This window comes from Dipteris shenzhenensis, chromosome 11 (assembly GCF_047967505.1).
Source record: "Dipteris shenzhenensis isolate YYH24624 ecotype China chromosome 11, Dip_SZ_1.0, whole genome shotgun sequence".
In the NCBI taxonomy this organism is placed as follows: domain Eukaryota; kingdom Viridiplantae; phylum Streptophyta; class Polypodiopsida; order Gleicheniales; family Dipteridaceae; genus Dipteris; species Dipteris shenzhenensis.
In genome coordinates, this window is record NC_141606.1 from 35582912 (window position 1) to 35609340 (window position 26429).

At 44.0% G+C, this 26429-nt stretch overlaps 1 protein-coding gene across 2 annotated transcripts in view; it reads right to left on the bottom strand.

Annotated features, from left to right (window-relative positions):
* The window catches only part of LOC147896958 (ABC transporter C family member 8-like), a 212276-nt gene that overhangs the window by 177181 nt on the left and 8666 nt on the right, over nt 1–26429 (bottom strand). For both annotated transcript variants that reach the window (XM_087381667.1, XM_087381668.1), the window contains exons 6-9: nt 9830–10423; nt 9554–9718; nt 9138–9432; nt 8810–9024 (exon numbers count right to left, since the gene is read on the bottom strand). In XM_087381667.1, the coding sequence (XP_087237793.1) occupies nt 8810–9024; nt 9138–9432; nt 9554–9718; nt 9830–10423 (1269 nt within the window). The remainder of the gene's footprint in view (nt 1–8809; nt 9025–9137; nt 9433–9553; nt 9719–9829; nt 10424–26429) is intronic.

The window sequence follows — 26429 nt, forward strand, 5'->3', positions numbered from 1 at the left end:
GGGCCTTGCTTGTGGGTGTTCCTGCCCAGTGAGAGATTAGGGTAGGCTGAGTGAGGACCTTGTTGTGGGTGTGCCCGCCCCCCGTGAGGCTAGAGTAGGTGCACCAAGGGATGATGGCAGGCTGAGGGTGTTCTAGGAGGGGTACACATTGTTCAAGGCCCTCCTTGGACTTGTTTGCAGGCCGCTTTGATGGCGCACAAGAGGAGAATGCCCCCAAAGGGGGGGTAGGTCAGGTCACGGCTGTTTTGGGCCTGCAAAGGGCCTGCTTGACTCCACTTTGGCAGCTCTGTGCTGTGCTCTGTGTAGGCCAGCATGGGGGGGCAGTAGGGCCACCCTCTGGGGCAGGTTATGAGGGCCCAGCAGCCCTTTTAGAATCTGAGGTAAGCCGGCCACCCTTTGGGGCAGGTTATGAGGGCCCAGCAGCCCTTTAGAAGCTGAGGTAAGCCGGCCTGCAGGTCAGCCACCTAGGCCCTTGGGTCGGCCTGTAGGCAGGGGGAGTCAGCCCCCTTATAAGGCTGTGTGCAGCCCTCATGTGTAGCAGGCTGAGGCGGCCTGGTCGGCCAACATAGGGCAGAAGGGGAGGCCCCTTATAGGGCTGTGTGGGGCAGTCCCTATGGGTAGGTGAGGGGGTCGGCCCACCTACTGCAGGGGTCGGCCCACAGACCAGCCTACTGGAGGAGGGGGGAGCTGCCTATATATAGGCCCCCTCCCTCACTTGTTAGTGCATCTCAGTGTGGAGAAGTGCCTATGTACATCAGAGGTTTTCCCCGCAGTTCGGGGGTTTTATCCTAAGATCCCTTGCATTTCTCTTTGTCTCTCTCTCTCTCTCTCCTTTTTCAGTTCAGTTCATGTGTGGTTCTCTCTCTCTCTCTCTCTCTCTCTCTCTCTCTCTCTCCATTTCTGTTCAGATTTGCTGCACTTCTCACACCTACCTCCTTGTGGCGCCTTTAAAACACTCTCAGCCTGCGTGCTAGCTTCAGTGGGTTGTGTAGTGGTGCCTAATGGACACTCCTTGCTGCTGTTCTTCCTGATCCAGACTTGTAGATGAGTTCTCAATGAACCTCAGATCTGCTTTTGTTGCTCAGGACCTGCAGCCAACTTGAGAACCTGTAAACACTCAGTGAAGGGTACTTCTCTTCACCCTGTATGTGATCTGCCGACTGTTATACTCAGCTACCAAATGATCCTTAGCCTCTCTGCTTCCCTGGTAGACAGCCACACAAGGTGACCTAGATAAACCCAACAAGCAGTAGATCCGAACATGTTCTAGAGACATTGTGACTCTCCATGTGAACCTAGTTAGGGCCCACATATAAATTTTTGCTTCTTAAAAGTTGCATCACCTAGGTCTTTTCAAGTTCTAACAGAAAGCTCTTTTCTTATAGACTTAAAAAAGAGGTACACAATTTCAAATCTCAATGATATCGTGTGGCATTGATCTCACAATGTGCCTCAATCTAGAAATGGTGCTATCCAAACCGCATGCAAGACAAAAAACTTGCCATTATTATTCATATTTCTGCTCCTCCCCATTGCTACTGCTCCTGCCCCGGCTCCCCTGGCAGCTGTCTCGCCACCACCCCACAGCTGCCCCGCGCCTCATTGCCTATCTCCTCCTCCCCGGCTGCATTTCTCCGCCCGCATCCTGTCCTCTTCTCGCCTGGAATCTGCATTCCTCTTGCAGCTGCTTTCTCCTCCCTGCAGCCTTAGGTTCCGCTAAACAAGATGAATGGATGACTAATTTGCAACACTTGTGATGGGCACCAACCATTGGAGAGTTGGAATGCTATAACGCAACCGCTTGCAAATGCAAAGAGGTTTCCAAACTCCGTGTGTGTGTGTGTGTGTGTGTGTGTGTGTGATGGTCTGATGGTTGAATTTTTTGAAGCCTTTTGGCCTGAACTGAAGGGTCCAATTCTGCAGTTTATAAATGTAGCCTGGCAGCTTCAACATCTTCCCTCAGCTTGGAAGCATGGTCTGGTTAAGCTTGTGCCCAAAAAACCTCTATGTGAGACTATGGACGACTGGAGACCCATCACTTTGATGCCGGTTATATACAAATTGATTGCCAAAATGTTGGTACATCGGTTAAAGATATCCTTCATGAAGGCCTTCATCCCAGGCAATATGGTTTTGTTCCTAGACGGCACATACATGACAATATCTCTAACACTATCATCGCAATGGAATATGCAAAATATTCAGAACAAGATGTGTTGGTCATGCAGGTGGATGTGGCTAAGGCTTTTGATACAGTACAGTGGGATTATGTTTCTCAAATCATGTTAAAACTTGGTTTTGGGCCAAAGCTAGTTAATGTCATATATTGGCTTTACTCAGATTCCACTGCACAATGCTTTATTGGGAATCATTTGTCTGAGTCTTGGACTCTCGAACGCTCAGTTCGACAAGGATGCCCTCTCAGTGCTTTGCTCTATGCCATTGCTTCACACCCTTTGCTACTTTATATGGATCACATGGTTGATACTGGACAGCTAGAGGGGCTTCAGATTTCTGGTTCACGACCCTTCCTTGCACAGGCCTATGCAGATGATTCATTCTTCATGCCAAAGAATAGTCCTTTGGAGATTCGCCTCTTGATGGATACCCTTTCAGAATTTGGGTTAGCAGCTGGTCTTAAAATTAATTTTCAGAATCAAAACTCTTGCCACTCAAGCATTGTGACTGGCATGCTATCTTGTGGCCAGGCCAGATTGTTTATCCGGAAAACATAGTAAGACATTTGGGCTATCCCATTGGCTGGAAAATCAGCAATAAGCAACAAATGTCCTGGGTGGCAAACAAAATTCAGAACAAATTAGAATATTGGAAGATCTCCACTTGGCCTCTGCATGTACGGCTTCGTCCAGTCTATTGTTCTAGCTTATGTCCAGTTCTATCTTCCTCTATTACATTGGTCATCTCAAGATCTCACTTCCTTTATGTCTCAAGCCATGGAGATCTTTTGGAAAACAAAGCTTCATAAAAAAGCTTTACGGATGCTCAAAATGGACTTGCTCTGCTCACCAAGAATGCATGGTGGTTTGAATATAATCAACATCAAATTTCATGTGAGCACTAATGCTTATGGACACTAGCTAGTTGATCCATCGGAAGTAGTGCTTGGCAAATTGCAAGGTAAAATCCCTCGTTGTCCATTTTCTAATTCCTTGATTCAGGACTGGAAGCAAGTACTCTCTCACATCAAATGGTCTCCCCATCCTGCTTCTTTAGCTTCTTCACTCAGAATGGAAAGTATTCATTGGAGTGCTGTCTTTTCCTCTCCCCTTGCTGTTCAACAACCCATCAGAGCTTACAATCTTATGAAAATGGGTACACGGTTCATTGATGACGTAGTGGATATGCAAGGAAATATTCTCACTTTTCCAGTAGCATGTCGACAATACAATTTGGGGATGCATCATCGACCCATTTGGAAAGCTATTGCTGATCTCTTACTCCCTCTGATTCCAATTCCGACATTGAATGTCAGAGACAGGCTTCAAGATTGGCACCTTTGCTCTTCAAATACAAGCATATCCTGTAAGCCTTTGAATTTATTGACTTCTATACAGGCTTATCGTTTGATATTACCTCCTCCCTGGATTGCCCATCATGCTAATTCTCTATGGCATTTGAACAAGTCATTAGCCTGGTGGAAAGGAAGATTGCAATTGATATGGAAATTGAAAATGCCTTTGAAGCAACGACTCTTTCTATGGCGATGTATTGTTGATATTCTTCCAGTAGGGGTGAAATTGGCTCAAAGAAGGATAGCTTCACCCCTTTGTCCAAGATGTCATCTTACATCTGAGAGTATTCCGCATTTACTGTGGTTTTGTTCATATTCCAGAGACCTTCTCGACAGAATCTCCTATTTCTTATCTCTCAGATTCCCAGCTCACAGGTTGTTCAGGTTTTTCTGGATATATGGCAAACTATCAGCTTCTTTATCACAGTATTCTCTTTTCTTCCACTAGATCAGATACTGGGCTTTATGGACCCTCTGGTTACAGCACAATCAAGCATATCTGAATTCTCCACTTCAGCAGCCATATGAGTTCTTCCGAGCCTCATTGCGGCAGCCTTTATATGATGCCTTACATGAGGAAGATATAGATGTTTCTTGTATTCAGCTTTTCTTTTACTGCTTTTGATGGATAGGGCTTTGGCTCTCTTTTGAGCTCTGCCCAGATGTAAATGAATGTATCATAATATAAGTATCTTGGTTTTACAAAAAAAAAAAAGTGTGTGTGTGTGTGTGTGTGTTCTATCGGAAAAAAAGTGTGTGTGTGTAAGAGAGAGAGAGAGAGAGAGAGAGAGAGAGAAGGGGGCCACTTGGCAAGAAATGGTGTGGGACTCTTTTTTTTTTTTAATGTTAGTAGAGCGCTGCCTGGAAGGCAGTGCTAAAAAGAACTTGGGGAGGAAATGTTGCATAATCTTTGGAGGTAGATAGCACATCCCTTTAACTTAATGGCATGTATCCCACCTGTCAAGGGAAGGGGGGACAGGCCTGGAACATTGTTATGTTGAGCTTGGAATAATCCGTACAAACTTTCAGCTTGTCATTTTATTTGGCACTACCATGATAGGGAACAACTAGTTGTTTTCATCAACTGCATAGATGGATCTGGCTCTCAAGGAACAATCAAATATCTCCTGCTTTGCATAGTTGGGGTTCATTCCAATGGCGATAGCTATGTTGGCTTCCATCTGATTTGAGTGAAATGTGGTGCTAATTGTGCAAGCACTAAGCCGACTATCCAATTGAAGGACAGGCTGCCTGCTTGAATGGAAGGCTTTTTTAATTTCTTTATTTTCTCATTTATTTTCCATTGGAAAAGGTGCACTAGAAAAAATTTCTTTCTAAGACTCATACATGAGCTACTCTATGACTTTAGTCAAGGCATCATGCACCCATTTTAAGGCCAAATTTTTCATCAACCAATCAAAAAATGTATCCTCTAACCTTCTTTCATTTCGTCAACCAATCAAAAAATATATCCTCTAACCTCCTTTCATTTCATCATTCTTCCTCCATTGCCATATTGTCTTTGTTTCCTACATCATGGTCACATCCTTTCTCTTCTACTCCAATGATACATTCTCTCTCATTTGTCTTGAGGTCACGGTTCCTTCTTTCCACTCCCTTTCTTTGGAATCCAATCCGTGTACACGTGTGCCATGGTCAGGCCTAGGGCAACAAGTTCTGGACATTAAATACGGAGAGTCTTTGTTTTGACATATGTGCTACGCTTTGTCTTGCCTCTTCTTCATTTAGTTTTCCTTATTCATTTTCCTTACCCATGTCTGCCACATTCCTTGTGTCTCTAACTATCTCTTCTGATTTAGTTCTCCTTCTATATTCTCAGTCTCTAGCAAACCCAACTCACATAGTTCCACCATCTATTACAAAAGATGATATTAACCTTTATGGTTAGTTTGGCTTGCTTGCTTGGCCGATTGAAGTCCACCCTTGATGTGCTATCCTTCTTGGCATTGGACAACTCCTAGCTGATTACACTAGAGATCTAGAATCTATTGACTTTTTTATTCTTCCATTTTCATGTGGACTGTGACCATGCCAGAGACATTTGCAGCTGGCTCACGTTCACCATGTTCACGAGTGCCCCATTCTATCAAGGACTACATCCTCGGCTAGATCCAACTGGTCTAGTAAGTTGATGTTACTCATCTTCAACTTGTTTCCACTTGCTTGGTAATTTTTCTTTCAAATTTCTATTTCCAAATATTTAAGATAGCCTGCTTGCAAAAGAATGAAAATGTTTTTTTACTGTTCAGTTAGGTCATGGGTGTTAGGTCAAGCATTTGAGCGTGGACCCCCTTGCTTGGGGTTATGGGCATTAGTGACCCAGAAGAGCGATGCCCTCTCCTTAAGAGGGACATTTAAAAAACACACCCCACGTGAGTGCCCATTCCTGGGACCAATCAAATGCACAAATTGTAGACCCGACCTAGCAACCATCCAAGAGAATGTTCTAAGGGCCTCGGTTGTGAGCTAGGAAACATGCCAAGAGGCATGGAGATATAGGATAAGACGACAAACGAATAAACATATAAGTTGACGTCAATCAAACCCAAAAATGAGTTTAGAATAGGTCAATGTCAAGGACTGCTTGCTAGGAACCCGTCGATGAAGTCAGAATCCAATTCCACAAGTCTAAAGTTTTAGGGTTTCAGGCTGCCATGTGGCAGGCCAAGGCTGAGCTGGCATTAGCTGGCCCACCAGCCACTCAGCAATGGGAGGGGGCAAGTGGCATGATAGAGGGGGACAAGTGGGGGGCCTTGCCCACCATTTGGTGGGCTGGTAAAGCTTGCCTTTTTTTTTGTTTCCAAAAAAAAAACTTCTATTAAGTATGACTAAAACCCACGAGAGCAAAAAATCAAGGCGGCAATTCATCATGCGGTGCATGAGAAAACACCCCTCAAAAGGAGGTAGAAAACAATCAAGGCTGAGGTTGAAAATGCCATCTCAACCCTGTAGTCCCCCCATTCTCTGAAAAATATAGCTCTCCTAGTAGAGGCTACACGTGAAGACCCCTACATGATTGCCTAGATGGTCAACAGTGTATGTATAGTGTTTGTCCATATATTGGCCAAGGTATAAAAAGGGTGGACCAGGAATCCATCCAAAGCCTCTATGCATCCGGCTCTCCAACTATGCTGCACTGTAATACTCCCCAGTATCTCCCAAGAAGAGTTCACAGACGCATGCTCAACTCTGAATGCTGAAGCCGAACATCATCAAAGGAGCATGGCTCAACTAAATGGCGATGAATCTATAAAGCCGAAGATGAGTCATGTCTCTCATAGAAGACATGGGGCCCCGAAAGAGAGAGCCAAGCAACTAAGTCCCAAGTCATGAAGAAGGGGCGACAATAATGGTACTAATAATCTTGGTTGTCACCTTCCAAATTATGCTGTCCTATCTACAATCCCAAAGGCAATGCTGAACTGACTCCATAGCAAAGAGGCAAGTAGGGTTAGCTCAAAATCTGAACCTCCAAAGGTTCACGGCGCCATGAATAGAAAGCCAAAAGAATAGAGTGATTTTTCTATTCCTGTAAAATTTCCTTGTCTCCTCCAAAAATTCTTATGTATGTCAGCTGAAATCTCATAACATTCTATCTGGAACAGACCACCCAATCATAAAGCTATCACCTCCAAGCACTAGAGACACACGACCTGCTGACTCTAGATCTATAGACGTCCATGTCCTATACCACAAGAGTCCCATCCACTAGGGATGCATCACTCTAGCTTACTACCCATGCCTCTAGTAGGATCCACTATGATCTATCCAGGTACTTTGCCATTGTCGTCACCCTATGCCAAGATATATAGCCATAATCTGTTCGTATAATTAGCATTCAAGCTCCATCCCTTCTATATTCTTGTCTACATATGACACTCTCGTGAGGAGTGAAGAGATCTAGTACCTAGCTAGGAATGGAATGGAAATGTGGAAAGCATAATGAAAAGCAAAATGGAAAGGAAAATGAAAGAACAAATGCTAGGCAATGATAACCAAAATACTCACATGTAGATAGCTTGATGTTGACTGATATCAAAAGACTCAAGACAAGTACAACACTATATAGTGTGACACTAGACTCTAGAAAGCCATAGTGTATATGGGATAGCTCCCAATATGACACGTGGCATGTCTAGGACTCACTAGACTATAAAACACCCCCTAGACACCTAGTATACTCATTTTTTACTCACTTTGGCTTCATATTCCAACACCCCCTCATGAAGGCAAGGTGAGAGACTACTGGAATGGAACCAAGAACAGAACATGACAATGACGGTCATCAGAACTATGCATGCCAGTCTAGAACTAGACATGGTTCCCACACAATCTCAGAGGCAAGTAAGCATGGCTCAGAGGCTAGTGAGCATAACATAGAAATCTCATCTAGCATGGCTCAGAGGCTCATCATGCATGGATGCATGACCAACTCAGAGGTCTAGGAGACGAATGCACCAACATCCTGGAACTCTCAAGCCAAGCCTGATAAACAAATAGACCTATCAAAATACTCACATGTAGATAGCTTGATGTTGACTGATATCAAAAGACTCAAGACAAGTACAACACTATATAGTGTGACACTAGACTCTAGAAAGCCATAGTGTATATGGGATAACTCCCAATATGACACGTGGCATGTCTAGGACTCAGTAGACTATAAAACACCCCCTAGACACCTAGTAGACCCATTTTTTACTCACTTTGGCTTCATATTCCAACAAGGAGTACCTTTTCTGACCCATTGACTCCACCCCTGAGGTTCTCTCCTTGACCCGTAAGGTGAGTCACTAGCTAACCTGGGTTAGCTAGGGATGTAACATGACCCTCTAATATTAAGTGATGAAATAGATTGGAAGGTCAAGCTTTGCAAGACATGGCATTCGATTGGCAAGTTTACCTTGGTATGACCCTATTCATAGAGGCTATTGGAAAATGCAGCATAATGGAGCCAATACCAGCTCCCAAACCATTCAACCCAACAATGTCTATCTCCTCAAAATCTGCCTCATGAGAATTGGGTTTGGCCACATGGTATGCCCTCCAACAATCTGATAGTAGATGTAGGGATTTGTGGAAGCTTAGAGTGCCCTGATAGCTATTGATGATGATTTCAGATTTCAAATCCAAGATCTCACCTATCCTACAGAATGGTAGTTTCAGATTTCATTACTATATTTTTTCCTTTAAACTTTTACACCATTCTTAAAAGTGGTCAAAATAATTTGCCTCTATTGGCTCTCACTTAAGTACCTTTAGATTATCCAACATAACTTTTCCTTTGCTTGGCCAGTTTCCTGGAGGTCCTTTGTGTTCATTAAATTCAGGTGCTTCTCGAGGTAATTGCATATACTGCTGGATACGTTCTGCAGATACAATGTAGTTGGCAAGACAACATTGCGACCATACAAGAAAACTTTGAGTAGAATTGATACCAATTGCATATGATACTGCCAATCCAGCAAACCCTGCATTACACAAAGGGCTACAATCTTTATATGCCTTAAGACATGACAGTAAGCTTATTCTATGATGAAAGAAAATGAAGCACAAAAGGTAACAGAATTTTTTGTTGGCATACCTGGAGATAGTTTATCTTCAGGTAGAGAAAGAAGGAGAAGTGCAGCCACAAGTAACACAAGGTTACCAACTGCTTCGAGGCGTATTGACAACCACTCTGCTGCTCCTTGAATGTGGAAGTAAATGCTTGCATCACTGTCTACAAGCTGCATGTTTTTTCGTTTAAAATTTTCAAGTTTCTGAAAAGCTCGAATCGTCATTGCACCATTCATAGTCTCGCTGGAGTTGTTGAGAATTGGGGCCTTGGAACTTGAGTTCATCCTCATCAGTTCCCGACACGAAGCCAAATAGAAGGACTGCACATATAATTATTTTGTCAATGAAATAATTCTGTGATCCTAATTCTTGAGTAGATTAGCATTTCATAAACGAAATTGATCACTCCAAAACTGCAGATTTCGTATGCAAAACACAAACCTGAATGCAACGGACAAATAAAGCCATTGGAATGGCAACCATCAAGATCTGCCATGTTACAAATGCTACTATAACAAATATTCCAATCAGATCAATAGAACCTGAGATGACAGCTCCAAAGCAGAAGGGTATATTTAGGTCCAGAATGCTGAGGTCCCCTGATGCCTGCATAAATCATGTCACCTTCCTCAATTGGTTACTTATGAAAAAATTTCAAGAAAGACCTTTCAATTGGCACAACAAAGAACAATAATGATCATTATGCCCGAGAATTACTCTGCTTAGGATTCTGCCTGTGGGCGTAGAATCAAAGAACAACATGGGAGCTTTAATTATAGAAGTCATCAGTCTGCTATAAAAGGATGCTGATGCCTTCAACCCGAACTTTGCAGTCAATATTGATCGCAAATAGACAAATGCTCCACCAACAGCTAGAAGTATTGTGTAGACTCCTATTAGATGAACCGCTGAAACAGCAGGATCTGAAATTTTCTTGCCTAACCAGATGCTACTTGATACATTAAATGAAACAAATGCTGCCTGTCCCAATAGCATGCCTGCAAGAACTATTGATCCTCCCGATATGCGCACATAGTCAAAATATGGCTTGAATCCTGTATCTCCTATCTCCCTCTCTTCAGCTTGTATGAACTGATTTTTAGTGCCTGAGATTTCTTGCTTGCTTTCCGAGGCATTCGTCACAATCTGACTCTTGTGGAGCTTCAAGGCATCATTCTTTACCATCTCTTTCTTATAGCTGACAGAGACAAGTGCATCATGATGGGCATTGACTAGTTTTCTGAATGCATTGCTTTCTTTAAGAAGCTGCTCGTAGGTCCCCGAGTGTTTAATCTCACCTTCTTGCATGACCTGAGCAATGACTCACGAAATCAGAACCATTGAAAGGTTTCATGTTAATACACAAGCAGAGTAAACCATCAGAAATTTTCTCGAAAAAAACCTAGAAGCATAATTAAAATGGGTATTCTTTTCTGTTATTCATGTGTGGTTTCTTAAAAGTCCCCTCAACAGAAGAAAAATATTTCCCTCCATGAAGTAGAAGTATGAAAGAAAGAGCCAAGAGAAAAAACTCAGGGCATAAATACATCATGCAGAGCATGAGAATCCTGTGGTAAAATACGACTTATACAGTATGAACAGTTGAAAACTAGATGAAAACTACGACTAACCAGAAGTGCCACATCACGCCAGTGGCAACCTCTCCACTCTCTAAGAAAAAGTATCCTCATGGTCGAGGTGGACCTAGAGGAACTTGCATCCTCAACCAATAGCCACCAAAGTATGTATGGTATTTTTCTGAATGCTAGCCAAGGTATGAGCTAGGGTGGACTTGGGTGCCATCATTAGCCTCTATGTATCTAAATCTCCAAACATGCCAAGCAGCAATGCTCGCTAAGATCTCCCAGGAGGTGTCCATTGAAGCATGTGCAAGTTTGTAATGAGAGAAGGGGACATACTAAAATCTACAAAACGGCACCATGTCGTGTTGGAGATAGCCCACAAGGAGTCCTGAATTCCATAGAAAATATGAGGTCCATTAAGAGAAAGCCAAGCAACAGAACCTTGAGTAGTGAAGAAAGTATTTAGGAAATGCAGTCAAGATAAGTCAGTTTGGTGTGTTCTATTGAGTTCTAGTCTAGTGTATCCTATGGATGCCACTTGTCACATTGGGAGTTATCCCATATGCATTGGTGTTCATAAGTGTGTGTGTGCTCTATATAAGAGTTGTACTTGTCTAGTGTCAAATTGCACTACTTTTTGCGGAAAAAAAAAAGTGTCAAATCAATCAAGTATCAAGCTTACAAGCTCTTTGGTCTACATGTGAGTACTTTAAGTTTGTTCATTGCGCTTGCTATTTCATTTCTATTTCATTATGTCTCTCTTTGAGTATTATTATCTCTGTTCCTAGCCTACTCTCTCTCTCTCTCCCTCTCCACCATGCACCTTCATGTGGTATCAGAGCCTCCTTTCCTACCTTTCCCTTCTCCATGCTCAATCTAGAGGATGAGGGAAGCCTGCAAATGGAAGCCATCCTCTCCTCCATGATTGAACTATCTTCCACTCCTTTCTGCCCATCTTGTTCTCTTCTCCTACCTTAGCCTCACCTTCGGAAGCTATGGAGCTTGGTTTGTTGCCCACAAAGGAGCAACTCGGTCACCATTCTTGTAGGCATTAGTGGGCATCTTCGTAGAGGAAAAAGACAGCTCATTTTTTGCTAAAAAACAGCTCATTTTTGCTGTTTTAGGGGCGTTTTTGTGAAGGAAATAGTTGCTTACTGTTGTGGAGATGTTTCTACTACTAATCGCCCTAAAAAAGGCCTCATTTGGAGCCCTTTTTTGAAGAAACGACCTACTTGAAGAGAGCTGCTGCTACATCGTCATTACGCGTGCCATTGCTGCTCATTGCCTCTTCTCCTCCACATGAGCTGAACTATCCTCATTTTGCCCACATATTGCTACTCCATCTTCCGCATGATGACATCTCTATCCTCCGCCTCTTCTGCCTTCAGTTCCAGCCCTCAGTTTCATCTCTTTTCTCGCTAACAAAGTGCTGAAGACTGAAGTTGCAATTTCCCGAGGTGCACAATGAGTTCTCTCTTCAAACTCATTGCTCGTGAAGAAGTTCAAGGGGGAAGGATTCCCTACTTAGCAAACTAAGGTTCAGTTGCTTCTTATGAAAGAAAATGTATGGGATGCTATTGAGGATGACTCAAGATATGGAAGCAACACAACTCAAAAGCTATTGCTATCATTGGACTTTGCCTCGATGATACTTTGATTCATCACATCGATTTCAAATCAACAACCAAGGCAATATGGGCGCGTCTCGAGAATCTTTTTGGTAACAAAATCACAAACTCCAAGGTTTTCTTGAAGTTAATTTTATAAATTGAAAATGGATGATAGTGATACCTTGAGTGCACATTTAGCAAAGATGTAATCTCTTGTGCAACAACTTTCCAGTCTGAAGTGTTCCCCAGATGACGAGGATGAAATGGCTGTCCTCATGAAGAGTATGGAAGGAATCACTTGTTTTAAGCATACTCTTGAAATACTTAGGCTTACCACGACTACCTTTGATGATCTGGTGACTCTTCTTCTCGAAAAAGATTGACAGAACAAAGAATCTCCGATCTCTTCTTCAGATAATACAGAGGCTCTTGCCTCCACCAGCAGATGGAAACCCAGGCCTACACCAACACATGGAAAGACAAAGCCATTCAAGCCTCTCAAGTGCACCTTTTGTAACAAGCTTGGTCATATGGAGGATAGATGCTACCAGAAGCTTGCCAAATAGCAAACTAAGGACCATGCCAATTGGGTTGCAACCGCCACGAGTGACGATGAAGATGACGACCCTCCAACACAAGTTCATGCTCTTACTGCTGAAATCCGACATCTCTCTTTCCCTCCAACGGACGATGGAGATGATGATCCATATATTTTCTAGGCATGTTCTATTTGGGTACTCCGCCCTGGGATGTTTCCCAAAAGTGAATGCAGATTCTCTACCTTGGATAGTCCTCCTAAAATGATGTATTCATTTGTTTATTTTCTTGTGTGTGGCTCCATGTCCCTCATTAGTCCCTGGAGCCAAGAGGGTGATGTTTTGTGGGAGCCATGTATTGGCTTTGATAGGCCTATTTATCAGCCCTGGCATGTGAGTTCTAGGATGTTGATGCATTGTTCTTCTAGACCTTTGAGTTGGTCATGCATCCATGCATGATGAGCCTCTGAGCCATGCTAGGTGAGCCTCTGAGTCTATACCATGCTCACTAGCCTCTGACCCATGCTCACTTGTCTTTGAGTTAGTATGGGTAAACCATCACTCACCTTTCCTCCATGAGGGGGTGTTAGGAAATGGAGTCAAGATGAGTCAGTTTGGTGTGTTCTAGTGAGTTCTAGTCTAGTGTGTCCTATGGATGCCACGCATCACATTGGGAGTTATCCCATATGCATTGGTGTTGTTAAGTGTGTGTGCTCTATATACGAGATGTACTTGTCTAGTGTCAAATCAATCAAGTATCAAGCCTACAAACTCTTTGTTCTACATATGAATACTTTCATTTTGTTCATTGCTATTTTATTCTACATATGAGTACTTTCATTTTGTTCATTGCTATTTTATTTCCATTTCATTATGTCTCTCTTTGATTATTATTATCTCTCTCCCTAGCCTACCCTCTCTCTCTCCCTCTTCACCATGCACCTTCAGAAAGGGGAGGAGGAAATTTTGTTTATAGTAGTTTTGTAGAGCCTTGGATCATTGGGGGTGATTTTAACATGGTTGAAATGCCCACAGAAAAAGAGGAGGTAGGAAAGGTGGTATCCATTCCCTAGAGAGAGCAGCCTGGGATGCCTTCCTTTTATGGTACAGTGGTAGAGATGCTTGGCATGATGATGCTTTCCACACTCAGCCACAGTCACTCATGTTTTCTTGGTTGAGCAGGAGGTTGCACATGCCTATCCATGCACGGATTGACATATTTTATGTGGATGATTGGGCTCTGGATAGAGGTGGGATCATATGCATTACACCTGGGGTGTCCACTTCAGACTATTTTCTTGTTGTTCTGTTTGTTTCAAATCCTCATGTGAGGAGTCGCTCTGTCAGTATCAGGATTCTAGATGCCTTCTACGTAGAGGAGGGTCTCACAAAGGCAGTGTTGCGGACTTGGGTATCTCACATGCAGAATGGACAGTTTTCCCCGTCAGATATAGCTGGATCCTTCTCAAATATTAGTGACTTTTATCATTTAGTTGCTTGTATCAAGAGAGGTGAGATCCTCAGGCGAGAGATAGGTATCCGTCAATAGTTGGCTGCTCTTTAGAGGGAAGAGCAGAAGAGGCCTACATATGCTTGGGTTCAAGAGAACCTTGTTGCACGAAGGGCTTAGTAGCAGTCATTGTTAGATCAGAGAGCAGAGTATGCCTTTCGTGCCAGAGAGTCATTTTGGACTCAGACGGGAGGTAGAGTTAACAAACAGTTCTTCTTTACTCTTGGCCCCAGACATAGTAAGGAGAGCGTTTCACAGCTTGTTGACTCAGACGGAGTTTTACAAACAAATTCAGATGCCGTCTTATAGGTGGTCACATATTTCTATGCCTCCTTTCTCAAAGCAAATTTGGACACACAGGCCAGAGATGATGCTCGAGTTGCTATTTGGCAGCACTTACCTACGTTGGTGACAAGAGATATGATAGTATCACTTGATGCACCCTTCACCAACATAGGGTTACCCTTCATAAGCGCAAGTGCCCTGGCTCAAATGGGGCTTATCCCTTCTTTTTTTTAATTTCATTTTGGGATCAGATTGTGGACCACATTACCTCAGCCCTGCAGGGTATTTGGGACTTGGGTGAGATGCCAGACTCACTTACGGAGGGCCTCATTCATCTTTTCCCAAAAGGGGGTTGCAAGAATTTAGTGTCTCAGTGGAGGCCGGTCACTCTATTGGGCACTTTGTACAAAATTTTAGGAAAAGCAATCAGCCTTCATTTGTAGCTCTTTCTTCCAGATTTTATACATGATACACAGATGGGCTTTGTGCATGGCAGGAGCATCTTCGATAACATCTTCTCATTTTGAGAGGCTTCTGACTGAGCCATGCATAATGGCCATAGGCTTGCCATTCTACTCTTGGACTTTGAGAAAGCTTATGACAAAGTAGACTGGGGCTTTCTGGAGGGTACCCTTGTTCACTTTGGATTCACAGATGCATGGTTCATAGGGGTGTCAGCTCTCTACAGATCAGCCCATAGCCCGGTTCTTATTGGTGGAGTCAGGGGAGACAGGTTTTAAACTACCAGATCAGTCCGTCAGGGATGCCCTTTAGCCCCCTTTCTCTTTTTATTTGTGGCCGAAGCTATGAGCTATTATCTTAGAGCTCAAGCTGATATTATAGGATTGAGGCTTCCGTTGAGGCAAGAGAATGAGCTCTTGGATACTGAGTTGACAGATAACACAGTTGTTTTTTTGGACGCCACACCACAAACGGTCACCTCGTTCAGGACAACCTTGGTTTGTTTCGCACGGCAGCAGGGGCTCGTTTTAATTGGAACAAGTCCAATGTCTTTTGGATTAGTGATGAGGACACTCCAGACTGGGGGAATGACATAGGATTCACTTGGATCCAGAGGGTTGTTTCCATTAGGTACCTAGGATGCCAAGTTGTGGTGGGCATCTCTCCAGCACAACAGTTTGGGGTGGAAACTCATTTTTTGGAGTTCTGCCAGACTTGACCTTGCATCCAGAGTAGTGGTTGTGAACTAGTTATTATCGGCTACTGCTTGGTTTGTTTGCTCATGTTGGTACAAATCTAGATGTTGTATCTCTCAACTCATGAGACCTATCAGGAACTTCCTATGAAGCGGGTTAGATGACACCTCAGATGTTGTAGCCAGGGTGGCTTGGGAGACCCTCATTCTCCCCATAGGGGAAGGAGGTCTCAATATTATTGATCCGAACTTGCAGTGTATGGCCTTGCTCTGCAAGTTTTTAGTGAGAAGATTGATGCTTGGACAAGAGCCTTGGAAAGATTTTTTCTTACAGAGCATTTAGTCTTGTACACCATCTCATGGGGAAGATTGGATGGACAACTCGAGATGGATTTTTACTTTAGCCCATCTTAGATCTCCCTGTTTCCCTCTCATGGCTGCCAATCTGAAAGCTTGTGGCAACTTCAGAGGCACTCTTCTTAGAGTTCCACCCTCCTTTCGTTAAGAAATAGACAGGCAGCCAGTCATGTGGAATGACTCTATATTGGATGAGCATGGCAAATCATTAGGAGTGTCACATTATATGCAGTGGTCTAGATGGGAGAGGGGACTTGCTTCCACAGACAGCCAGTCATGTGGAATGACTCTATATTGGATGAGCATGGCAGATCACTAGGAGTGTCATATTATATGTAGTGGTCTAGATGGGAGAGGATGTAGCAGAGGATCGAAGACACTAATTAGTTGGCCACCTCAGAGGGAGTACAGTCAGGATGTAGCAGATAGATGCAGCCATACCAGCAGAGTGGATAGATACAGATGACATGCCTATCACAGAGTCCGGTTGGTTGGGAGCTTTTACGGGAACGGGTATTCCTTTACAGGTTATTGCCTTGTGGGATGTACTTGAGGAGACCCTTGACTTTGATGTTCAGTCGGGAGGCAAACTTCTTAGATCTTCAGATGATATTCTTTTGGAGGTTGCCTTAAAATTGCAGGTTACATGGAGTGTGGAAAGGACTCATAGTGGTATCTTGATCCTGACCCTATTCTCCTCGCACTTGGGTCTTGGAGACTTTGGTTATATGGTGGTTATCCCATTAGGTTCTTGCAGTGGGACCCAGGGGAGTGGGAGTGGATTGATAAAGGGCACTGAGAGAAGAGCATCCCCTTCTTTCGTTACACAGTCAGAAATTCCAGGAGATTTCAGTGTAGCAGTAGAGGTTGGAGGCCTGCAGGGCTCCTCATTGGGATAGCTTTCAGATTTCTATAGAGGTGCATAATTTTATTTGGAGGAGGCTCTGGAAATCCCTCAGGAATAGAAAGATCACTTTCTTCTTTTGGCTTTCTATGCATGGAGGGATTGTAGTGAACCTGTGGAGATCTAGGTTCGAGGCTGACCCTACTTGTCCTCAATGCCGCGCAGCAATTGAGTTAGTTCAGCATTGCCTCTAGGAGTGCAGACAGGCGAGGACAATCTGGAAGGGAGTTGCTAGGATTTTTAGCATATTTCATAGAGCACCCTTCTTCATGACTTGGGGATCAGTGGCATGGTTATCTCTTACTGTCCCTTAGGTGTTTTTCAAGGGACATGACTCAGACTGAGCCTTCATTATATACGACGACACTCTGTGGAGTCTTGTTCTCTCCAGAATGTTCCCTTCACTCCTTTCAGAACTGCTCATGCCTCGGTGGACACATCATGGGAAATTTTGGCTAGCATTGCAGCTTGGGATATTTGGAGGGCCAGATGTATGGAGGCGATGGAAGGTTCCCAGGTTCACCCTTCCTAGTCTATGGCCAGTATATGGACTGATACTATACACACATTGGTGGCCATCTGGGAGAGCATGCAAAGATCCTCAAGAGTAGCTACAGCCAGGAGAGGTACTTTTTTCAGAGTTTGGAGAGGATCTCCTTTCTTCTCTGAGGCTCCTTTAGGGTTGAGGTGGCACTTTCAGCCTCCACATTAGATTTTGTTAGCTCGTTTTGAGCTGGTTTTTCTTCATGCATGGCATGATGTATTCCCGCATTAGAGCTTGCTCTTGCGATTTTCATTCATACTTAATGAAGTAATCTTTTTGAAAAGAAAAGAAAAGAATAGCTTGTTTTTTTTTCCACAAAACATGTCAACAATAGCATTTCAAGTCATGGAGCCACACAAAAAGTCATTGGAGAGTTGTTTCTCCTCCCCGCCTCCCCTCCCCCTAGTGGCCTCTCTCCCTTCCCTTGCTTCCCCTCTCCTGCTGTCCGCCTTCCTTCATCTTCTCCTCTCAGCCTCTCGACAGCTCCTCCTCTCCCTGCCTGGCCCCTCAGCCCACCTGCCCCTCTCTCTACACTCCAGCCTTCCCTCTCCTCTGCCTAGTCTCCCTCTTCCCCGCCTATCATTTTTTCTCCCTTGCCTTGCTATCTATACCCTGTCTCACCTTTTACTCTCCCGGCCTCACTTTCAGCTCTACCCGCCTCTCCTTCAGCTCCCCCACCGACCTCCTCCTAGCCTCCCTAGCCTCCTATTACGCTCCCCTAACCTATCCTAGCCCTAGCCCTCGCCTGCCTCACATGATGCTTCCCCAGCCTCTTCCTAGCCCTGCCCCCCTCACCTAGCCCTCTTCCTAGCCCTGCCCCCCTCACCTTCCGTGCCCCCGACCTCTTCCTAGCCCCCATCAACTACTAGCTAACCTCTCAGCCTTCTAGCATCCCCCCCACTCTCTTGGCTGCTAAGAGCTCTCCCTCTATCCTCTCCCTTCTCCTATAATCCCTCAACCTCTCTCACCCACCCTTCAGCTTGTCTCTTCTCAGCCTTCTTTCCCTAATTTTGACGAACGAAGCTATATTAGTATTTTGAGTTGGCCTTCAACCCTGGACATATGAATTCCCATTCAATCAATCCTTGACCGCTTCCACCGGCAGCAAGAACCATTATTTTTTCAAAAGACGAGTTGCAGCATCTCAAAAAGGATGTGGATCGTGAAAGCTCGACCACTCTTTTCACGTGCATTCATGGGTCCCACCCTTCCAGATCACATCAACTGGATGCTTGTGGCCTTACCTAAATACCTTGCTACCAATCTTTCCGATGTTCAATCATTGGGATGGGGCTTCTTCTAGGTGGCTTTTGATTCTCTTGAGACCACGAGCACCGTGCTCAAGTCTAACCCTTGGCACTTGGCTCCAGGAGAATTTTCTTTTCACCTTCACGTTGGATCACTTCTCTCTTTATTAGATTTCCCAGTTTTCTACAAATTACTTATCGACTTCTCGCTACCATTGGAGCTACATTTGGCACTATCACAGAGATCCCCCCCTCTTCCTGGGTGTCCCTCTTGTGCAATGGAGGCGATCAAGTATGACGGGGTACCTAGAGTTAGGGTCATTGTTTCTGACTTGCCATATCATTGTTGTAGCGCCCGGATGGCTCACTTCTTTTGCCAGAGAGTAGAGATTGCAAGCAGGCAGTACTAATGCAGGATGTGTAGACTTTTGGGAATTTTGCTAGAGATTGCCCAAAGAAGAAGAAAAGACCCAAGAGGTCTTTTGGTGCGGCTCCTCCTCGTAATTCTCCTTTAACACCTCTTGCTCATCCTACATCAGCGGTGTGTGCCACTCAACCAGTACTAGCAACACATCCAACACTAGCAGTGCGTCCAAGACCATCAACGTGTACAGAACCTACTGCCCCTGTTGGGTGGCGATTAGAGTCGTAGTTCCATCACCTTTACATCATGAGGATCCTTCTGTTGCCTCTGACCCCACCCCTATTAGGATGATTGATATTCCAATCTTGGTTGCGGCTAGTGAAGTCGTCGACCCTTCTCAAGTTGTAGCTAGAGATGCCCCACGCATGACTTTGGATGAGGCTACTAAGGCTTTTCATGCAAACTGTTCTCTAGATCCTCATCACCTGCATGAGCAGTCCCCTACTACTTGAGTTTCCTAATCTTCATCCCTAGATCGAGGGAACGAGGTATTTCCTATCTCGTGACCTCTTCTTCAGGCAAGGATGTTACACACTCTGTCACCATATTTAAATGAGAGGAACTCTTTTCCTCAATCGGCTGATTTCGGAGCAATTGAGTTTGTGCCTCTACATTAATGATGCAATACTTGTGGTGCCTATCAATAGACCGTCGTCCTGTACAGGAGTGGGCACTCTTTCTCCTCTAGATTTTCCTCTTTTGTAGTATTCCAAGAGATCTACCATACATGAGGGAGCTAGTTCCATCACCAGGTCAGGTAACATTTTCCACCCTTCCTTGCGTTGATGGAAGGCTTGGGTGGTGTCCCACATCGCCACCAGGCAACCATTCTTTTCATTCAAGAATACAAATTGCTTTCAAGTCGTGCTTTCTGGTCACCTGCTTTGGGCACAAGGTGGGGAACATGCACTTTAATTTCAGATTCCTTTCTTCCCCTTGTGGTTGGACACAGTATCATAATACCCTCTAGAGCATTGTGGGTGTAAGGTTGGTCTTCTTAACCTTTACGCTCCCAACAATAGAGGGGATCGAGTCCTTTTTCAGAAGGAACTTCTCTTCTAGGCCCCCATTGTAGACTCATGGATTATTGGAGGAGACTTCAACATGGTGGAGTTGCCTCCGGAAAAAAAGGAGGGAAGTAAAGGGGCCATTCATTCTATGGAGAGAGAAGCTTGGGATGTCTTTCTATTCTAGTATAGTGGTAGAGATACTTGGATAGATGATGCTTTTAACACTTTATCTCATTTGCTCATGTTCTCATGGTCGAACAAGAGGTTGCAAATGCCTATTCATGCACGGGCTAGTACATCGTATGTTGATGACTGGGCTTTAGATAGAGGTGGCTCAATATGCATCTCACCAAGGGTTTCCACCTCTAATCATGTTCCGGTGGTTCTTATGATTTTTGAGCCGCATGTGAGGCGCCGCTCTACTATTATTAAGATTCCAATTGCATTGTATGCAGAGGAGGGTCTCACAGAGGATGTTTTGTAGATTTGGATTTCTCATTTGCAAGGGGAGAGTGTCATCTCCCTCACATATGGCAGTAGCCCTATTTGGTATTAGTGTTATTGCTAACACGAGGAAACATGAAATTCTTAGGTAGGAGAGGGGCATCCATCTCAACAGTTTCCAACCCTACAGAAGGAAGAGCAGAAAAGGCCTATAGATGCTTGGATTTAGGAGCGCCATCATACCTGATTGTCACCTCTAGGTACCTAGAGTTATGGTCATTGTTAGAATTTGCAACAAGGACTCATGTAGATTTTGTTAGATCAAAGAGAAAATTATGTGTTTCATGCATGGGAATCCTTTTGGATTTAGATGTTAATAAAGACTTTTTCTCTACTCTTGGTTTGACAAAGTGTTTCTCAGCTTATTGACTCTGACAAGGTTTTGCAGAGAGATCCTGATGCCGTCTTGTGGATTGCTACAGATTTTTATGCCTCTGTGCTTTCAACGCCATCTTAAGTCACCTGCGCTAGAGATGATGCCAGACGTAGGGTTTGGAGAGTATTTTGGTATTGGTGAAACCACACATGATAGATTCAGTTGATGTCCCTTTCACCAATTCATAATTCAGGGCTGCACTTCTGGCCCTTCACAAGGGGAAATGCTCGGGAATAGATGGGCTGACACCTTCCTTTTTTATTTCTTTTTTGGGACATAATTAGGGACCATGTTACCTCAGCCATGCACAGCGTTTTGGACTATGATACTATGCCCAATTCACTTATAGAGGGTCTCATTCATCTTACCCCAAAGAGAGGTCGCAGAAACTTCAACTCCCAATGGAGAGTCATCACTCTGTTGGGAACCTTTTATAATATTTTGGCCATAGCTATCCGTCTATATTTGCATCCCATTCTTCTACATCTTATTCACGATATGCGGACAGGCTTCGTGCATGGTAGAAGCATTTTTATAATATTTTCTCTTTCTGGGAAGCTTCAAATCTGGCTATATAAAGTGGCTAGTGTCTTGCCATTCCATTCTTGGATTTTGAAAAGTTGTGATAGAGTAGATTGGAGTTTTTTTGAAGGATACCCTTGCATGCTTTGGTTTCTCAAATACATGGATTAGAGGGGTTTCTTACTTATATGGATCAGTCCACAGCCAGGTCCTTATCAAAGGTGGAAGGGAAGCGAGATTTTAGCTTTCCAGGTCAGTTCACCAGGGATGCCCTTTTGCCCCCTTCTTGTATTTCTTTGTGGCTGAAGCAATGAGCAGATTTTGAGGTCCCAAGCGGATACTATTGGGCTGAGACTTCCCCTCAAACAAGGTGAGGGGCTCTGGGATAGTGAGTTGGCTGATGATACTGCTATTTTCATGGATGCCACTACACAGAATCTCACATCCTTTGGGGCAGCCTTGTATTGTTTTTGTATTGCAGCAGGTGCACACAATAATTGGTTTAGTGACAAGGACACTTCAGCATGGGGGCAGATTTTGGTTTCAATTGGATCCAGAGAGGTGTCTACAGACACTTGAGTTGCTAGGTCGGTGTGGGCATCACGACGGTGTTGGAGAGTACCAGGAAGTTTGTTTGCTCTTGGTGGTGCCATTCTAGGAATTGCATCACTCAGCTCAAAAGGCCGATAAGGAATTTTCTTTCGAGTGGACTAAATGGTTTGGCAAACACCAGAGCCAAGGTGGTTTGGGAGACTTTGATTCTCTCCAATAGGGAAGGAGGCCGCAACATAATATATCTAGACTTGCAAAGAAGAGACTTATTGTGCAAGGTGGTGGTTAGAGAACTTTTGCCAGGACAGGAATCATGGAAGGATCTGTTCATCCAAAGCATGCAATCATGTGTTGGAATATGAAGCCAAAGTGAGTCAAAAATAAGTGTACTAGTGGTTTTATAGTCTAGTGAGTCCTAGACATGCCACGTGTCATATTGGGAGATATCCCATAGACATTGTGACTTTATAGAGTCTAGTGGCACACTATATATTGTTGTACTTGTCTATTATCCAATATATCAGTCAACATCAAGCTATCAATACATTGTGAGTATTTTGGTTATTGCCTTGCACTTGTACTTTCCTTCCTTTCCATTTTGCCTTTCATTATGCTTTCCCATATTTCCATTCCGTTCCTAGCTAGCTACCATGTCTCTTCATATGGTATCCGAGCCTTCCTTCCTAGCTCTTCCCTTCCTCCTTGCTTCTCCATGAGGTAGAGGGTGGTCGAAAAGAGAAGCTGTCCTCTCTTCTCTTGGAGGAGCTCCCTTCCCTACTCCTCTCCATTGAAGGCTTCATCAACATTGGGATTCTCCTCCAACGTTGTCTTCTCCAACTTGAGCTTCTGCCACCTGTCTTCCCTTTCCTTGGTGAGCTCTTCTCCTTCCTTCAGCTACAAAGACGTCCTGAAGTGGTGCTGTTTCTGTTGCTCTCTCTGTGACCTGCGGACGATGTGACGCTTCTATCTGGATCTGGAAGTAGAATCACGACATTGTGTCTTCAGGAAAATTGTAGAGGACCTTGAGAACTACAAATTTCGTTTTTACATCATTGCAATCCGAGTTTTCTGTGAAAAGTTACAGCCCTTGCAAGAAGTGAGGAAATTTGTTTCTGCGCGTGAATTTTGTTCTGGAGCTCAATGATTTGACAGCCCAAGCATGATGCAACCAACTCAACGTGGAGCTGTTGATCCTCTTCATCGTTGACCTCTGCTCCAACCCACCATTTGCTCCTTCTGCCCGACATTCTATTGGAGCTGCTCCGAGCTTGATGTGAGCTCCAAACACTTTCTGACTTCTCTGATTACCGCCCGATTGTCCTTGGTGCCCGAGCTCCACTTTTGACCGACTCTCCGAGTGCTTGTGACACCTTCGGTCTCTACTTCGATATCGGTGACTCTCCCTTAGCCATTTTGAGAGTCATTATGTAAGTGCTCCATCTAGCTACCCCATGGACTTCACCTACACATCTTTTAGGGCATTCTTGCCTAGCACTTCTTCGACATCGTCATCGTCTCGCAAGGATGTGCACACGTGTGCAGTGGCTACTTGGAGGAAATCTCTTATCATAAGAGATCTATTTTGTTATTACTACAGCTTGATGTATTTTGGGGTCCTCTGCCCTGGGTAGTCCCCCTAAAATGATATGTATTTAGTGTTTGGTTTTCATTTAGTCTAAAGGTCCTCCGCCTTGGATAGTCCTCCTAAAAAGATGTATTGGTTTTCCTATTTTGGTGTGTGGCTTCCTAACATGTCCTGTTATGAAGCCAAGGGGGGATGTACTATGGGAGCCATGTATTGGCTTTGATAGGTCTCGTTATCAGGCCTGGCCAAGTTCCAGGATGTTGGTGTATTCCTAGACCTATGAGCTCGTCATGTAGCCATGCTATATTTTGAGCCTCTGAGCATGTTGAGTCTCAAGCCATGAGAGTGCTTGGATCAACCTCTGAACACGCTCAGACTTTAGCCTCTGAGTTACATAGGGTGTACAGTTTGATGACCGTCATTGTCATGTTCTGTTCTTGGTTCCATTCCAATAGTCCCTCACCTTAGACCGTCATTGTCATGTTCTGTTCTTGGTTCCATTCCAGTAGTCTCTCACCTTGCCTTCATGGGGGGGTGTTGGAATATGAAGCCAAAGTGAGTCAAAAATGAGTATACTAGTGGTTTTATAGTCTAGTGAGTCCTAGACATGTCACGTGTCATATTGGGAGATATCCCATAGACATTGTGGCTTTCTAGAGTCTAGTGGCACACTATATATTGTTGTACTTGTCTATTATCCAATATATCAGTCAACATCAAGCTATCAATACATTGTGAGTATTTTGGTTATTGCCTTGCACTTGTACTTTCCTTCCTTTCCATTTTGCCTTTCATTATGCTTTCCATATTTCCATTCCGTTCCTAGCTAGCTACCATGTCTCTTCATCATGTTCTCCTTCCTCAAGTGTAGATTGGATGGATAGTACCAGGTGGATCTTCACATTCGCCCCCATCTCAGGGTTCCCTCCTCCCCTTTTATTGTTGCTATCTTGAAAGCTTGGGCTAGTTTCAAGAGTACCTCGGAGAGTTACCCCTTCTTCTCAGGAAGAGATTGATAGACAGCCTATCATGTGGAATGATAGTATACTTGATGATCATGGTAGACTCTCTGTAGAGGTCTTGATTTCTTAGTGGGTCCTTAAAAGATCTTCAAAAGACTTTCAGATGATCGCGAACTTCAGGTAGTAAGTTACCTCATAGGGAGTGCAGTTAGAATCCAGTAAATTGATGCAGCCATACCCATCAGGGATTCCGCTTTCAAATCATAGAATTGCAAGGATCAGACAGGGATGCCTTGGTCTTCGATGTCAATTCTGGTAGCACACTGGCCAGGCCTATGGAAGGTATACTGATACATTTTCCATTTCTACCTGTCAAGGTTGTAAGTCATGTGGAGCAATGTTTCTTGGTTCCAAGACCTTAACCCGGATCACATTCCCTTAGGTTCATCAAGAATTTCTATGGAGGTGTCTCCATATTATTGTACTTGTAATGGGATCCTGGGGAGTGGGAGTGGATTGATGTAGGGCACCGAGAGAAGAGCCTTCCCTCCTTTTGATACATGGTCAGTAATCCCAGGAAGTTTCATATTAGCCTCTTAGGCTAGAGGCCTACCAAAGCTCCACCTTGGGAGAATTTTCAGGGTTTTGCTGATTTTCATAAATCATTTTGAAAAAGACTCTGAAAATCCCTCAGGAATAGAAAAATCGCTCATATTTTGGCTTTCTATGCATGGAGAGATTGCAATGAATGAGTGGAGGTCAAGGTTCAGGACAGATTCCACTTATACTCGTTGCCTTTCTATTGAGGAGTCTATCTTGTACTGCTTATGGGACTGCCAATAGGTGAGGATCATCTGGAAGGGGATTGCTAGATTATAAAGCACCTTTATGCGTTCTCCTTTCTTCATGACCTGGGGCTCAATAGCTTGTCTATCTTTGTCCGAGCATTAAGTTTTTTACAAGAGACATGACTCTTCCTAGTCTCTTTCGGTTCGACGACATTTAGTTGAGTCATGTTCATTAGAGGACATTCTTGGCTCTCCATATAGACCTGCACATGCCTATGTGGATACTTCATGGGTGATTCTGGCAAGCATAGCAACATGGCATATTTGGATATGCATATGCGTAGAGGCTTTAGATAGTTCTCAGGTCCACCCTATACACACCTCGGTGGCAATTTAGGAAAGCATGCAAGGGTCTTCACGGGCAATCTCTACCAAGAGGGCTGTTTTGTTTGTAAAGGCTTACCATTCTTCTCGGAGTCTCCTACAGGGTCGGGGTGGCACTTTCAGTGTCAAGCTTGCATTTTCCCAAGCTCCCTTACAAGACTTTGATTTTGCCCTATTCGGGTATTTTTTTTCTAATGCTTTGCATGTTATACTTCTCCCTTGAACTTTGCTCTAGGAGTGTCTTTCATAGAGAAGCAAAACCATCATCTCTCTCTCTCTCTCTCTCTCTCTCTCTCTCTCTCTCTCTCTTTCTCTATAAATGATACATAAGAAATTCTTAAAGCCTCCAACTAAGCCATATATAAAAAGATCCAATAGATCCACATAGAGCTCCCCTAATAAGTTGAATTGTGTTTGTTGAGTATAGAGCAAAGACAACAAATTCAAAAGGATACAATAGATCTACATAGAGCTCCCT